The sequence below is a fragment of the Erpetoichthys calabaricus genome, chromosome 4, assembly GCF_900747795.2.
Source record: "Erpetoichthys calabaricus chromosome 4, fErpCal1.3, whole genome shotgun sequence".
Lineage (NCBI taxonomy): Eukaryota > Metazoa > Chordata > Cladistia > Polypteriformes > Polypteridae > Erpetoichthys > Erpetoichthys calabaricus.
In genome coordinates this window covers 33,586,797-33,602,914 of record NC_041397.2, presented here as the reverse complement: position 1 = coordinate 33,602,914, position 16,118 = coordinate 33,586,797, and the positions used below count along the sequence as shown (strand labels likewise).

The 16,118-nt window shown below is 35.4% G+C and overlaps 1 protein-coding gene across 1 annotated transcript in view; it reads left to right on the top strand.

Moving 5' to 3' along the window:
* Nucleotides 1-430: 430 nt before the first annotated feature.
* Nucleotides 431-16,118, top strand: part of brca2 (BRCA2 DNA repair associated) — a 74,123-nt gene continuing 58,435 nt past the window's right edge. The window contains 10 exon segments of the mRNA XM_028800759.2: nucleotides 431-535; nucleotides 620-868; nucleotides 1,124-1,163; nucleotides 1,603-1,655; nucleotides 3,397-3,437; nucleotides 3,574-3,685; nucleotides 3,765-3,820; nucleotides 8,123-8,219; nucleotides 10,676-10,815; nucleotides 10,817-11,423. Coding sequence (XP_028656592.2) covers nucleotides 442-535; nucleotides 620-868; nucleotides 1,124-1,163; nucleotides 1,603-1,655; nucleotides 3,397-3,437; nucleotides 3,574-3,685; nucleotides 3,765-3,820; nucleotides 8,123-8,219; nucleotides 10,676-10,815; nucleotides 10,817-11,423 — 1,489 coding nt within the window. The 5' untranslated portion in view covers nucleotides 431-441.

Genomic DNA, 16,118 nt, shown 5'->3' with positions numbered 1-16,118 from the left:
GCCCATGTTTCCATACGACCCGGAAATGCTTCAGACAACCAGTGCTGTGACACTAGAAGCAGTCCCGGATCCTGTTTAAAAGAAGCCGCAACCACACTTTGGGGAGTCTAAATCAGGAGGCAGTGGGTGACACTCACCAGGAGGGCACAAGGGGAGAAAACAGTCTTATGATTGTGTCTCATTGGCTGTGTTCATTGTTGAAAGCGCTTGGCAACAAATAAAAATCCTTTATTTGAACCCAGAGTTGTGTTGGGTGACATTGTGTCTGTGAATTATTGCCCAGTGGTGCCCCCTTGTGGTTACACCAGTCCATTTCCTCCCGTGGTAAACAGACTTATTAAGTTAGGATTTCACTCCATATTGGTCTGATATTAAGTAATTGTGCCCAGGCTTTATAGAATAAAGTGTTTTTGTAATTATTTTTAGGCGCAGTCCCAGAGGATGCAAAGAGAAAGCTTCTTCAAATGTTCAGATGGATGTGAAATTTTAAGGTTGAGAAATACATTTGAAATTTTCAAAACCCGCTGTGCTCCAGGTAAAATAAAGCTAACATTACTTTTTAAAATTACATTTATATTATCAGTTATTGACTATTTTATATTTTTATCCAAATTCAAAGATCTAGAAGAACTCAATCTGAATTGGTTTGAAGAACTCACAGCAAAAGCTTCTAGTGAAAACAACAATGATCATTATGATACTAACTCCAGAGACCACAGTAATCATGCAGAATATCCCAGAACAGCATGGAAACAGCAGCAATTCTTGGAAAGCCAATTTCTGTCAACACCTAATATTTTCAAAGGGCAGGAGGGCTTATCACCAAAAATATCAACTCCCGACCTTACAAATACTCATTTTGAGACAGGTAATAGTTTAGTACAACGTGGTATTTTTTCAGTTAATTTAATATTGTTTCGTAACTTAACCATAGTAGGTATAAGAATACCTTTAAATATATACAAGGGTTTAATCAGTATTTTTTGTCGTTTTCTAAAATATAGCTTTACAAGTAATACCTGAAAAAATAAGCATGGTAATTCTAATTCAAAGTCAATATGTAGAATAATTTTCTGAGTTGCTCTAGTGACTGGTTTACATTTTTCATGTGTTTTCTCATTAGGGTCAAAGCAAAATGCAAGGACCGCATTCATGGAGAGCAGGTTTACATTTTTTATCACCTAATCTAAATATGTTAATTGTATTTGTGATGAATTGTTCGATGGATGGTTTATCAAGTGATACAAATATATAGTGTGTATTATAATGTTAAAAAATTAGTCACCCTATAAACCTGTAAAATATTAATTAATTCTTTGATAGAAAGTTAGAAAAAATTAGCATTATAGACAATTATAGGGACTTGGGGCAGTCCATATTTAAAACATATCCCTGGACATTTCCAAAAATTATTAAGTTATATCTTTGTTCATAGTTATGCAGAAATTTGCAATTTTTTAAGATACTGAGCTCATACACATAAATGTGCCTTATGTTAAAGCCCTCAAAGAAATGCCTAAAATGTTCAGAATTTATTTGAAAGAATGCTGTAAATTTCTTTGATTATTGTCTAGACTGAGGTATGTTACACTTTCTTTACAGCCCAGTGGTTTTCCAGAATGTCAATAAAAAAACTCATCATGTTAATAATCTTGGTAAGTTGTATAAAGTTAAGTGAAAAAAAAAAGATTGTGTCCTTTGCTACTTAAGTCTGAGATATTTTAGCAATAAACCTTTGTACTCTTTATTTTTAATATATACAGATGTTGATAAAATATTTTGATGTAGATAAGTAGATTCTGTAACTGTAGTTTTATTCTAATAATTGAATACCAGTATAAATAAATTATAATGTAGCACTGAAATATGTGGTGGCTGATAAAGGAAAATATGACAGTGGTGTAATGGTTAGCATTGCTGCTGTCTCAGAGCTACAGTAGACTAGATTTGAGTCTTAGGCTCAGTCATTGCCTGTGTGGAATTTTGATATTCTACTTGTGTTTGCATGAGTTTTTCACGAAGTGTTCCAGGTTTACTCCTGTATTCCAAAGACATGCATAGTAATTTAATTGATGACACTAGTATGGCTATATGTGTGTAAGTTTACTATGTCCAAGATAGATTCCTGCATTGTATCTGATGGTGCTTGGATAAATCCTGGGCTCCATCTCCTTGAACTGTACAAGGCAGGTACAGAAAATTAATAGATTCTGATGTTGGGTTCACATGCTATTGGTCAGATGGAAAAGTTTCCCAGTCTGAAATTTTACATGTACACTCTTTGAAGTAAGATCTCAAAATCGGACAATTTGGAGAAAAAATCCTACCTGAGTTTTTACTGAAAACTAACCTCTTGACTAGTCAATAATATAAAAAATAACGTGATCAACATTTTTGTGGTCAAGTTGCAGTGGAAGTTGCACAGTTCATGAAAGATTTTATTATGGTCTTTATATTCAATGCTTTTTGTGCAGATCAAGTAGCAAATTAGAAGTAGCTTTCAGTTTCTCCTAAAACTTGGACTGGAAATTCATGTGAAAGTAATGAAGTGAGAAGGTGAGATATCACATTTGAGAACTCCATAAACTCTCATAGCATCCAAATGCAACAGTACTACTCAGAGGACTTGTATCTTCCAGGGGAGTTTTCTTGACTTTGCAAGTGAAGGGAGGGATGAAACAACTGAAAACTGTTTGAGTACTTCTTCTTGTTGCTGCAGCAGCTTATATTTCTTGTTGACAAGGTGTCTCTTGGTGTCACCGAAAGTGCTTAATATGGTCTTACTCTAGAGAAAATCTTTATTAGTGTGTGAAAGTAATTACATTATTCATTTCTCAAGCTGACATATAGGAGAGTTGAACAGTATAAAATTACAATTATAGTTAATAGTTTAAACATCATATTTTTGATATATCCCTTATCTCTTAAACAATTAAAAATTTCAGTTACTTTATTAATAAAGTCAATGGTTTCTTAGTGGTTTCTTTAATAATTAGAATCATTACATGAAGTTTTACAAAAAATGAAATGAAACAATAAATTGCAACAATGAAACAAATTTTATAATAATTGAGACATTTCTGTTCTAATCTCACTTAATGTGCATGTTTGTTACACAGTGGTTTTAATACTTGCTTAGAAAAATATGAAAATAAAAATTCTATTGGTACTATATATCCAGAAATAGTAAAGGTGTTAACAAAGGCTGTGTATTTGATGGTGTTGGTTTATACGTCATTCATGGCCCTGTGTGCCCTGGGTAGTTATGTTGTTTAAGCAATGAGAACTCTGTGTGGATGTTATCATAAATGTACCAGAATGTTTTTGTCTGCTAGTGCAAATGTGAATAAATTTTACAATGTGCACTAATGTGTTGATTTTTCTCCGTTATTTTAGGAACATTTGAAGATCTTCTTCAAACTCCAAACCTTTCTAAAGTAAATTTTTATTTGATTTTCATTATTTTCACATGATTATAATGTATTTAGAATAATTTCCATTAATAGACCATTTTAAGTTACAAGTTTGTTTTTTTTTTTTTTTTGTTTTTGTTTGTTTTTTTTTTTTAAACAGATTGGTTCTACAAATCATATATCTGAATCCCTTGGAGCTGTAATAGACCCTGATATGTCTTGGAGTAGTTCTTTGAACACACCAAGAACTGTGACACCTACTGTACTTGTCTGTAAGTAAGAAATTTATTAATGTGTTTTAATGACAAGTTATTATTTAAGTTCCAAATCTAATAATGCACTTTTTTGTAGCTAAATGGCACAGTGACTTTGATCAACAATGTCATCCTGAGGAGAAGCCTAGCATGGTAATTATTATTTTATAATTTTAATATTTAATATAATGTTTTATACAGGATGAGCATAATTTGTTGTTAGGTTTCATTTATATGGGGGTAGAAACTAACCAAATGACTGAAAGTTAGATAATTTAAATATGTGATAGATATGACAGGATAAACAAGTACCCATTTATAAAAGGTTATGTACTGTACCAAAAATTATTCAGAAATTACAGTAGCAGAATGCCTCACCCACATATTTTGATATTAACTCATACCCAGTTTACGGCTAGTCCTGCTGAGATTTAAAAGGAAAATGGAAATTTTAAATTTCTGAGTTTCCACCAATGGTTAAAGTCAGTCGCTTGTCTGGCTGAAATTGGAAGATGGTGTCATCAGTGAGGGTGCATGATCCTATTGATATTTCCTATATTCAGGTGATTTGTTTTGTTAACTAAATACAAAGGTAATAATCTTCTTTTGTCTCAGCAGTGAAAAGAGAGTTCATCACAAAGATCTGTCCTTTGAAATGTATTTAACATGTTTAACATATTGTCTAGTTTAAGCCCTTTTAATGCCTTAAAACATTATGAGATTGCAAAATTTGTCATTGTTCCACACGTTCCATTATTACATTCTTGGCCTAAATTTACCCTTATGGCTTGCTCACATCCAATGCAGTTCTTTGAGTTGAACAGCCTTTGGCCTGTTGGATCACTGCAGGAAAGTGATATTTATAGTTTGTAACTTTGGGGCAATAATTGTCAGTATAGACTGAGTGGGTAAGTGGAAGCTGTGGATGGAGCAAGCACTATACTAGGAGAAACAGGAAGTGGCAGCAAATGTGGACATGTTCTGATCCCTTCCCATGGATTGAACCGAGTACAGATGTTTACTTAATTTAGAGTTTAATGTGTCTGGAATCAGTTTGAAGCACACTATAGTCATGCGGATTATTTAATATTTGGTTACATTAAATATATGCTTTCAATTTAAGCTATAGCATTTTTACATTTTATTTAGTTTACCAAACCAATCAATTGATCTTGATGGTTGTATTTAAAGAGGTCTCATTGATTTCTGTAATTTTTAATTTCCAGTATCTGCAAATCCAACAATCATTTGAGGGGGAATCACATTGAAAGTATGCTGTGGTGTTTCACGGGTCATTTTTGCAAGTAGAGCAGCAATCTGTACATGCTTTGTGACAAAAGTCAGAAGCAATGGGGAAGTGATGAGAGCTTCCAACAGATGCTAGTTAGTTCTTTAGAAGAAGATCTGCATAGGTTTCTTTTCGCAGGGCTTTGTGTGTGTTTCTACCAGCGGACCTGTGTTGGTTTTAGGCTGCAAGGGAACTGCAGAAGTAGTCTTAGTATGTGTTTCCATCGATAAAGACTGTGGTGAAAGTATGCGCTTAACCATTGCTTTGGAGTTAACACTAAGGTGACACAAAGAGCTGAAAGTGCCAAAGACATACAGTATAGCCTTGGAATAGTTGCATAACAGTAAAAAGCACTATAAATGCTGCAGGTCTGTACTGGACTGATGAGCATTCAGAGTTTTTGTAAAGTTGAATATACAGTAAAACCTTGGATTGTGAGTAACTTGGTCTGCGAGTGTTTAGCAAGATGAGCAAAAATTTTTAATAAATTTTAACTTGATAAACGCGCGAGGTCTTGCAATACGAGTAGTACATATACGCTTTGCCTGCCAAGTGTCACGTGATCACAGTTGAGCTGACGGTTCTTCTCTCTCTGTGGGATTGTGGGTAATCGTCTCCCATGCTCGGTCTCAGTTGGTGTGCCTTACTCATACAGTCAACACCCGTACAAGCGGATACTTTTTACTATATAGCACTGTGACCACGTGTATGTGCTTAAAGCATTTTTTTATTTTGTGTGTGAGCGATGAATCTGTTTAATGACAATGCAATGTCACATTTCCGCAAAATCCTCAAAAGGAGGCAAAAGCAACTGTCATTGGATACGTTCCTTGGTAAAAGTCGCCAAAAAAGAAAAAGATCCCAGTGAGCTAACAGACTGCAGTGACTCCGTTAGTTATAGTGAAAGTCGTCCTATACAATAACCCTCTTCCTCCTCTTCTCCCTCTCTCCTCTCTCTCGTCTCCCTCTCACCAGCCACAATTCTTTTCAAAGGTAAAGTGCCCGTTAATTTGTTTTATGTATTTTTACTTTATATTTTGTATTAATCATTTTTATATGAATATTTTTGTGTTGTGGAACGGATAATCTGAGTTTCTATTATTTCTTATGGGGAAATTCGCTTTGATATACGAGTGCTTTGGATTACAAGCACGTTTCTGGAACGAATTATGCTCACAAACCAAGGCACCACTGTATAAGTAATTAAGGTATAGCACTGGAACTGGATGGTATTGCCTGTTACTATTTCTCCAGGAACTGAATGCTATCCTGTTAGGATGATAACCAGTATAACTTTATTCTTCAATGAAACCACAGAGTTAATGAAATAAATCTGCCTAGATTCCAATATCAAAGGTTGATTGTGTTACAGTTGACAGTAGAAATGTAACTTACTAAGGGCAATACAAAGTAACCCATACTTGGGTCATGATTTGATAAAATCATTATATTTTTAGCCTTAAGGACTGCAGTTCAGTTCTGCATTGAGAATCAATTAATATTTAATTCAATTATTACCATTTAATTTAAATGAATTTAAAATTGAAATTATATCATCTCATCACTATTGGTAAAAACGAGTCAAAACATTAAATCTAATAGAACAACCCTTGACTTGGTTCATCCCACTTAAATATTTTTTACACGTGGCTGAGCAGTCTTTGTGAGATGAGCCTTTATGCTTGCAGAGCAACTTGTGATGTTTGAGATCCCCTAACTTTTTATTTTAAGAACATTAATGTTCAGTTTTTTGGCAACAACTTTGTGTTGCAGCCAAATAGGAGAAACAATTTCAGCTGAGGTTTCATGCTTCTCTGCCATTCTTTGCTTAAATATGTTCAGGTATGTGTATGGAGAATTGAAAATTAGATAAATGGGTCTTAAGATGTTTCTGTCAGAGACATTTGCACTGTCCACATTTGCACTGTGTGCCAGAATACTTTATTGTAATATCACAAAGTTAAAAAAAACGTTTTTCTATATTAAGCTATTTCTCCACTTTAGCACTGTTAAAACCATAATGGTCCAAAATGTTATATTTAAATGGACAGCAATAATAGAAGTGTCTCTTTTGGAATACAGAAACATTTATTACACAAGTACCAATAAAATTAATGGCTTTTACATATCAGAAGACTACAGAACAAATGTCGGCAAAGATACTTCTGTGATGCAAAAAAAGCACACACACACAAACAAACTTGTCTTTGTTACCACCAAAAGTTGGAATGCTCTGTTATATTGACTCCCCCCACAATCTTTAGATGATGATTTGCACTGCTGCCTGATTTTAGGTTATTGTAAAGACTGTAGATTTTTAATATACAGTAATCCCTCGCTGGCAGATGGCTGAGAAGCTACTCCAATCAGAGCATGTATTACGTATTAAATAAAACTCCTCAAATATATTGTGCGCAGGGGGGCTGTTCGCACCCGTAGAGGATACAGACGCTCCTCAAAAAACGCTGAACGACTACCTTTACATTGCTCCCTTCCTTGCTGGGCTTACTTGCGGCTGCGTTGTCAAGCGATATGCTTCCCGCAAGGTGCTTTGCGTACTTAAAAGCTCGAACAGCACCAATCGTTTTTTGATTGTTGGCTCTCTCTCTCTCTCTCTCTCTCTCTCTCTGAAATTCATACTTAAAAGCCCAAACAGTGCCTATTGATTTTTGATTGTTTGCTTTCTCTCTCTCTCTGATATTCTCTGCTCCTGACCCGCACTCCTTTGAAGAGGAAGATATGTTTGCATCCTTTTAATTGTGAGACGGAACTGTCATCTCTGTCTTGTCATGGAGCACAGTTTAAACCTTTGAAAAAGCAACAAATGTTTGTTTGCAGTGTTTGAATAAAATTCCTGTCTCTCTACAACCTCCTGTGTTTCTGTGCAAATCTGTGACCCAATTGTGACAATATAAAAATAACCATATAAACATATGGTTTTTACTTCGTGGATTTTCAGCTTTCATGGGGGGTTCTTTAATGCTACCCCCGTGATGGAGGAGGGATCACTGTATAGAAAGCCTGTAAAGTTTGTGCGATTTAAAAAGAAGGTTAAAATAGTGATATGTCATGTTGTACCTGTTTTGCCAGTTCAGAATTAAACTGAATAGTATTGCTAATACTGTATAGTTACTGTATTCATTATTTATTTTCTAATAATGTTGCAGTTGGTGAGGCGACTTTTTTCTAACAAGCAGTCTAAAAATGTTAATGGAGAGCTTGCAACTCACGTATCACCTAAACACCACAAAGTACAAACCCTGGGTGAGTTTTCTTGGTGATCATTTTCATAAAGTTAAATTATGTAAATATCATGCCATTCCTTTTTTATTAGAATTGTTGTTCAGATTTGTTCTAAGTTCAGTTTGGCATTTTTTTATATTGTGGTCATTCATGGCATGCATTCATTTGCAAAGGTAAGCTATTTTTGTAAGGGAAGCATTTTTTTATACATGTTTAAAAAATATGTAATTTAAAATGAGGACTATGATGCACTAGGTTGAACTTGAAATCAAAAGCTTTAACATTTACCAAATATGTCCACTTTGAATCGCAAAAGCTTTTGATTTAATACAATATCTCTTCTCAGTTTCTGAGGTATGTTCATGACAACAAAAGGAGTTAAAAGTATTAACATTTTATTACATATTCTTGCTACTGTTTTTCTTGAGGTAAGGATATGCTAATATTGTTTGGTTTCACAGTGACCAAGATGGGTGCTGTTTTAACTAAATAAGGAAGTACAGCAGCACAAAAGCATGCACTTGCCTGAAGATGTTTAGCACAACATTGTCTTTCTCTTAAATGATTTGAAAATGTGCTTATCCAGGATGTAAAAATAAAGTGAAGTCTTTAATTAAAATAAAGTTCTAACATCAGCTCCTTTACAGTAATTGCTGTACCTTGAAGTCACCTTGCCAGCTGTCCAAACTCGACATACATTCAGGCTATATATCTTCCTCTTTTTGTCTCTCCAATTGTGTTTCTCTCATTTTTTCTCTCATCTTCAGTCTTGGTCTTGTCTTGGTTCAGAAAGATTGCATATTCGATGCTTGATTAGAGAACACAATGATGTAATAAGCTGTGAGTTGCAATTGTTTTAACTTATAGTGTCATGAATTTGAATGAGACGGGTTAGAGATAATAGTGATGTTAATTATCTTTGTTTTGTTTTTTTAATACATCACCATAAATAGTCTAGATAAAAGAGTGAAGGCCTGGCATTTATCCTCTAAAAATATTGGCCATGGCTGCAGTTGTTTGTCCATCCATCCAGTCAATTTTTTGATAGGCTTATCTGTACCTGTAGCTAGCCTATAAAGTTGAACGAACAAGGTGCTCTATATATTGTTTGAAAAATAAAATATATTTAGTTGGTGTTTCAAAACTTTACTATTTTTTAGACATTCATGTGACCTAGTTCACATTGCTTTAAAGCATAAATCAAATCTCTGTCAAATGCATTAGCAGAAGATCATAATCACAAAATCCCACAATTAGAGGGACTATTAAAACATACTTTATTGCTAAAAACAAGCAAGAGCTAACAATGTGTAATTCATTGGGGTTTTGAAGCTAAAGTAATGTCCATTTTAAATATATACATTATGTTACATTGCATGATGAAGTCATGTGTAACCTGAATATCTTATCCCAAGAATAGCAATGGAAATCATCAGCATAAATTACACGACTGCTGCCTTGCAAAACTAGCACAAAATAGAAATGGCCACAAGAAAAACAAACAACAAAATAGTAGAAGTGGAAGAAACCTTTAAAGCTTTTGTTGTCATATTTGGACCAGTGCCCTGTATACACCTCCATTTTAAATAGCAGAAACAGAAATTGTATCTTTTTCTTTAATTTAGAAAACATTTTTCACCTTAAAGCACAATTTCCTGAGGCAAATTAATGTATGTGAAATATAAAAAAAAAAAATAGCTTTAACTTGAAAAATACAAAGTGTACACTTATCATAGTATTATTTGCTTGTGCAGTGTATGTGTGCACACATACAGTATATTTATATATATATAATTTACATTGTTTAATCATCAATAATAACTCAACATTCATAAGCCATGTTTGACAATGTAAGTATATTCCATACATGACCACCATTGGCTGCAAAATCTTTTGAAGTACATTGTTTTTGGGTTGAGTTGATTAGTCTCTCATATTGATCTGGAGGAAATTTGACATGTCTTCCTTACTTACAACACGGTTCAGTTCACTGATGTTTGGGGTAATTTATTTATGTGTGGTTCTCAAGTTTCCTCCTCAATGTCTTAAGGGAATGAGGTCTAGATTTTACTTTAGAAGCACTGCAGAATGGTAGACTTCACATTATTTGGTAATGGCCTTGTTACCCTTTTCAGACTGATGAGTAAATTGCAACTCCTTGTCTGAGATGATTTGTCTATAATTAACTTCTTTATTGAGATGGTGGCAAGAAGAAGATGTTTTATTTTGCATATATGATTTATGTATACCAATTTATTTTTGTAGAATAAAAAAATACAAAAATATCTGTTATCTTATTGAATCCTGAGGTTAGATTCATTTAATTTTAGGATTCAATTTACACTAGATGATAGGTAATTATACTGTATCATGATAAGTAAACAATATACAGTAACTCAACAGCAAAGCTTTTACATAACTGTACATAATTTGTTTCTTAGCATAAACTTTCAGTAACTTACAGTTTGATTATACAGAAACTGAAGACTGTGGTGCCAAAGCTGAAAGTGAAGAAAATAACCATGCATGCTCAGCCTGGAAGCAGACATTGCCAAGTTCTGTTGATAATGAAGCCCTCAATACAGTGGCAAAAGTACTGGAAGGTGCCGAAGATGTTTTTATCATTTTTTTTTAGCAGTACATCTTCAAGGAGAGGAGTTGAACAGAACACTTCACATAAAATTCTTTCAGCGAAAGTATCTGAAAATTTTAAGATCCCTCATAAAGATACCAACTTTTCAGGTGTTGGCAATGTGGACTCCAGTTTGTACAATGAATTTTTAAATCAACCTGGAGAAGAAGCAAAATGGAAAAATTCACCTAAAACTGACTTGGTAAAAAATGGTACAGGTCATTCTAATTGTTTAGCAAATTCTAAAGAAAAAGAAATTGACCAAAATGAAGAGGGACTGTCCAGATATAAATCTGACACATTGACAGTAGAACATCTTGGATACTCACCAACAGATCTTCTCCTATTAAATATTCATATGCCTGACTTGACTTGCACTCCAGAAATAGGTAATGAGTCAACTTCTATTTCTCTCAAAAAAATAGAAAAGCATGTTGCACTTTCCAAAGAACCAAGATATTCTCCGTCACCAAAAGAAAAAAGATCCACAATGAGAAATGAGACTAAGGAATGTTTTGAACCTGTACATCTGACTGATTTGAATCCAAGGCAAGATGAACTTTGGCTTAGGTCGTCTTCTTTTACTCCACAAGGTAGGCTACCAAAGCTTTATATTTAAATTGGTATAAAAATATTAAGTTATGCCATCTCATTTTCTGAAACCACTTCTTCATGAGGATCATGGTAAATATCAAGTTATTTCCCGTTAATGCATAGTGTTTAATTATGTATTTAGTTTGTAGAAATGTTGCATGCACTCCATAGTTAACTTACCTTTTTTTAAAATGTAGCATTTCCAAAAGTAATGAAAGGTGAATCTTAAAGTAGCCTATAACCATTACTGTAGTTTCACAGTGTTTCTCAAACACTGAGTCAGGGTTTGGTAGTGGGTCATGGTGTGTTGCGTAAGTGATTCACAGCACCACACAATATTTATTCCCATATTTATCTATGATCATTTCACAATTGTGAACCACCAATAACTCCTAAATGCACTCTCATTTCACCAAGGGGAACCACTCTGACATTCTTGATCATTTTTCCAGTGGGTTTAATGCCCTTGGAAGTGAGTGGTGAATAATGGAATAGAGGAAAAAGGAACACTTTAAGGTTTGAGAAACAGTGTGCTAAAGGATACATTTTAAAAAAGAGAAAATCCTAAAGTGTCAGGTTGTTCATAGGGTGCAGCATCACAATTAATTGGGAAGGGAAAATACACTCAAATTGTGTTTTAAGGAGTAAAATTGTTGAATGTCAGGGACAAAAGTTCCCCTCAGAATCATGCATAAAACTAGTAATAATTTAACATGAATGTAATTATTTTGTCAAAACACAATTTTGACACCATAAACACAAACAACAATTCTACCAGCAACATACCATTCTTAGCTATACAATGGGACACTCTACCAACCATAGAAACATGAAAGCTACTTTTACTGAAAGTAGAAATGCATGCTGATAAAATGTCTTGACTTTATTGCAAGGTTTGTTGATTTTTCCCTTACAGTAGCACCAGTGCTGCTGGTGATTTCATGAAGGGCAGGAAAAACAAAAAAAACTTGCAAAGCTTTCTTACTCCAGTTGCATACAGTGACTGATAGTTCATCTGTCTGATGATAGTTTATAGACGGATCAATTTACATTATCAAGCCATATTAAAAAATTTTATAAGTGATTATCAAAGTTTGTTCTACACACCACTGTAATCAACAAGTCAACCGGTCCACAAGTTGACTGTCCTTGCATATATACAGTTAGGTCCATAAATATTTGGACAGAGACAACTTTTTTCTAATTTTGGTTCTGTACATTACCACAATGAATTTTAAATGAAACAACTCAGATGCAGTTGAAGTGCAGACTTTCAGCTTTAATTCAGTGGGGTGAACAAAACGATTGCATAAAAATGTGAGGCAACTGAAGCATTTTTTGACACAATCCCTTCATTTCAGGGACTCATAAGTAAGTGGACAAATTAAATAACTGGAAATAAAATGTTCATTTCTAATACTTGGTTGAAAACCCTTTGCTGCCAATGCCAGCCTGAAGTCTTGAACTCATGGACATCACCAGATGCTGGTTTCCTCCTTTTTAATGCTCTGCCAGGCCTTTACTGCTGCGGCCTTCAGTTGCTGTTTGTTTGTGGGCCTTTCTGTCTGAAGTTTAGTCTTCAACAAGTGAAATGCATGCTCAGTTGGGTTAAGATCAGGTGACTGACTTGGCCATTCAAGAATTTTCCACTTCTTTGCTTTAATAAACTCCTGGGTTGCTTTGGCTGTCTGTTTTGGGTCATTGTCCATCTGTATCATGAAACGCCGCCCAATCAATTTGACTGCATTTATCTGGATTTGAGCAGACAGTATGTCTCTGAACACCTCAGAATTCATTCAGCTGCTTCTGTCCTTTATCACATCATCAATAAACACTAGTGTCCCAGTGCCACTGGCAGCTATGCACTCCTAAGCCATCACACTGCCTCCACCGTGTTTTACAGATGATGTGCTATGCTTTGGATAATGAGCTGTTCCATGCCTTCGCCATACTTTTTTCTTGCCATAATTCTGGTAGAGGTTGTTCTTGGTTTCATCTGTACAAAGAATGTTTTTCTAGAACTGTGCTGGCTTTTTTAGATGTTCTTTAGCAAAGTCCAATCTAGCCTTTCTATTTTTGAGGCTTATGAGTGGCTTGCACCTTGCAGTGTACCCTCTGTATTTACTTTCATGCAGTCTTCTCTTTATGGTAGACTTGGATATCGATACACCTACCCCCTGGAGAGTGTTGTTCACTTGGTTGGCTGTTGTGAAGGGGTTTCTCTTCACCATGGAAATGATTCTGCGATCATCCACCACTGTTGTCTTCTGTAGACGTCCAGGTCTTTTTGCGTTGCTGAGTTCACCAATGCTTGCTTTCTTTCTCAGGATGTACCAAACTGTAGATTTTGCCACTCGTAATATTGTAGCAATTTCTCGGATGGGTTTTTTCTGTTTTCGCAGCTTAAGGATGGCTTCTTTCACCTGCATGGAGAGCTCCTTTGACCGCATGTTGTCTGTTCACAGCAAAATCTTCCACATGCAAGCACCACACCTCAAATCAACTCCAGGCCTTTTATCTGCTTAATTCATAATGACGGACTTGCCCACACCTGCCCATGAAATAGTAATTGGACAATTGACTCAAAGGCTTTTGAGCCCCTGAAATGAAGGGATTGTGTTAAAAAAAATGCTTTAGTTGCCTCACATTTTTATGCAATCGTTTTGTTGACCCCACTGAATTAAAGCTGAAAGTCTGCACTTCAACTGCATCTGAGTTGTTTCATTTAAAATTCATTGTGGTAATGTACAGAACCAAAATTAGAAAAAAGTTGTTTCTGTCCAAATATTTATGGACCTAACTGTACATCAAGTCATATAGGTATTTATTTTTACAGCTAGGCTGCTAAATGATATCCACACCACTCCGTGAACTTGGGTCCATGAGGAATGGGTCAAAACTTCCAGCATTGAGTACATTATCTGGTTTTCTACATAACGATAATGTTATTGCTTCATTAACTTTGCTATGTGTGGGTAGTTGGAAATGAAGAACACAGAGCCAACAGAATTAATGAATAAAAACAAGAGGTAAATTTATTACTGAGCAAAAGGAAAATCATATGCATGCTTCATTGACTGCTTTTTATACACAAGTGCCTATGCTTACTTTCAGCACCTTTCTGCATAACTGTAATTCTTTTAATAAGCTATACACTGTTATGTTATTGATAGTATTTGTGCATGTTGCACAATATACATATACAACATGGTCCTCAAATGCAGTCCGGGTAGGCTGCAGTGGTTGTAAGTTTTTCTTCAAACCAATTTCCTAATTCATAACCAATTGTTACTGCTGCTGAAGGAATTATTGCTGAGGCTACATTTTCTGTGTCAATTTAGTTAACTCTGTTAAACCAATACTCAACCAAAATATCTCATATATATTTCTATTCTGGTTCGTCCTGCTTCCACTTCAAAATTGGTCTCGCCCACACGCAGCCGACACGGCATTTCTCGATTCCTATTCGTCGTCTTCCATGTCATGCACTATACTGGCCTGCTGAATGTAATACATCCAACAAGTACTCGAGGTGCTGCCACAACGGTAAAGTAGCTTTACCACCCTTGCGGGAACCACCTGTGTCTTTACAACAGCTTCTTACACAGCAAATATCAGAAGCTAAAAATTATCGTAAACACATTCGAGAATACAACTCTTCTTTAGCATTTGCTTCCATGGGTGCACAGATAACTCAACCTCTTGGCCACGGACCATACTGTTTTAAAATACACGGGCAAATTTATCACCAAATCTCTCCACTATACGCTAACACTTCTACCTCTCCAGGATATGGACAGTTGTATGTTTTTGACACAGCGCAAGCTACTAAAGTACGTTTACAAAATAAAGCAAATTCTGCTTGCAGCGAAAATGTACTTCTCCACCTAGATTCCATGCTCAGAACCATCAACCCGTTCGCTAAATCATACAAACACATGCATGAAATCGCTCAGTCCAATCCAACAGCATCTGTACGAATGGTTTTCAAGGAAACCCCAAGGCAGGATTTACGACGATACAATGCCCCGACATGTCACACCGATGTTGCAGCGATTTTCGCCGGAGAAGATGGAGAACCGCCTGCCGAAATGGACATTTGCATCTATCCCATAGGCAACTCCTGTAAACAGATTTCCACGCTCAATATGAATTGCGATCCTATGGATTACCCACTTTTATTCCCTTACGGAAACATTGGCCGGCACAAAGATTTACAACATGTTCCCGATAAAAGAACCGCCAAGCGAATAAGGCTTGCTCAATGCCAATTTTACACGTACAGATTAGCAATGAGGAATACATTTAGTATTTTGCACTCCAGTGGCAAACTATTCCAACAGTACATCATAGATGCGTATGTTAAAACAGAGAGCGCGCGTCTCAACTATCTCAGATTACATCAACAAGATCTGCGTGTGAAACAATACAAAGGACTATCAGACGCACTGCAAACAAACACTGAAAATAACAACGTTCGTGTTGGCAAAATGATCATATTACTGTACACATTTCCAGGAAGTCCAAGATACATGCAACAAAACTATCAGGATGCCATGGCGATAGTACGTAAATTCGGAAAGCCTGATTTATTTATCACTTTCACATGTAATCCTGCTTGGCCGGAAATTCTATATGCATACTGCGTCTTTCAAGAAGTATTTATTTTTTCTTGATTTCTGAAGTCCTTTCTC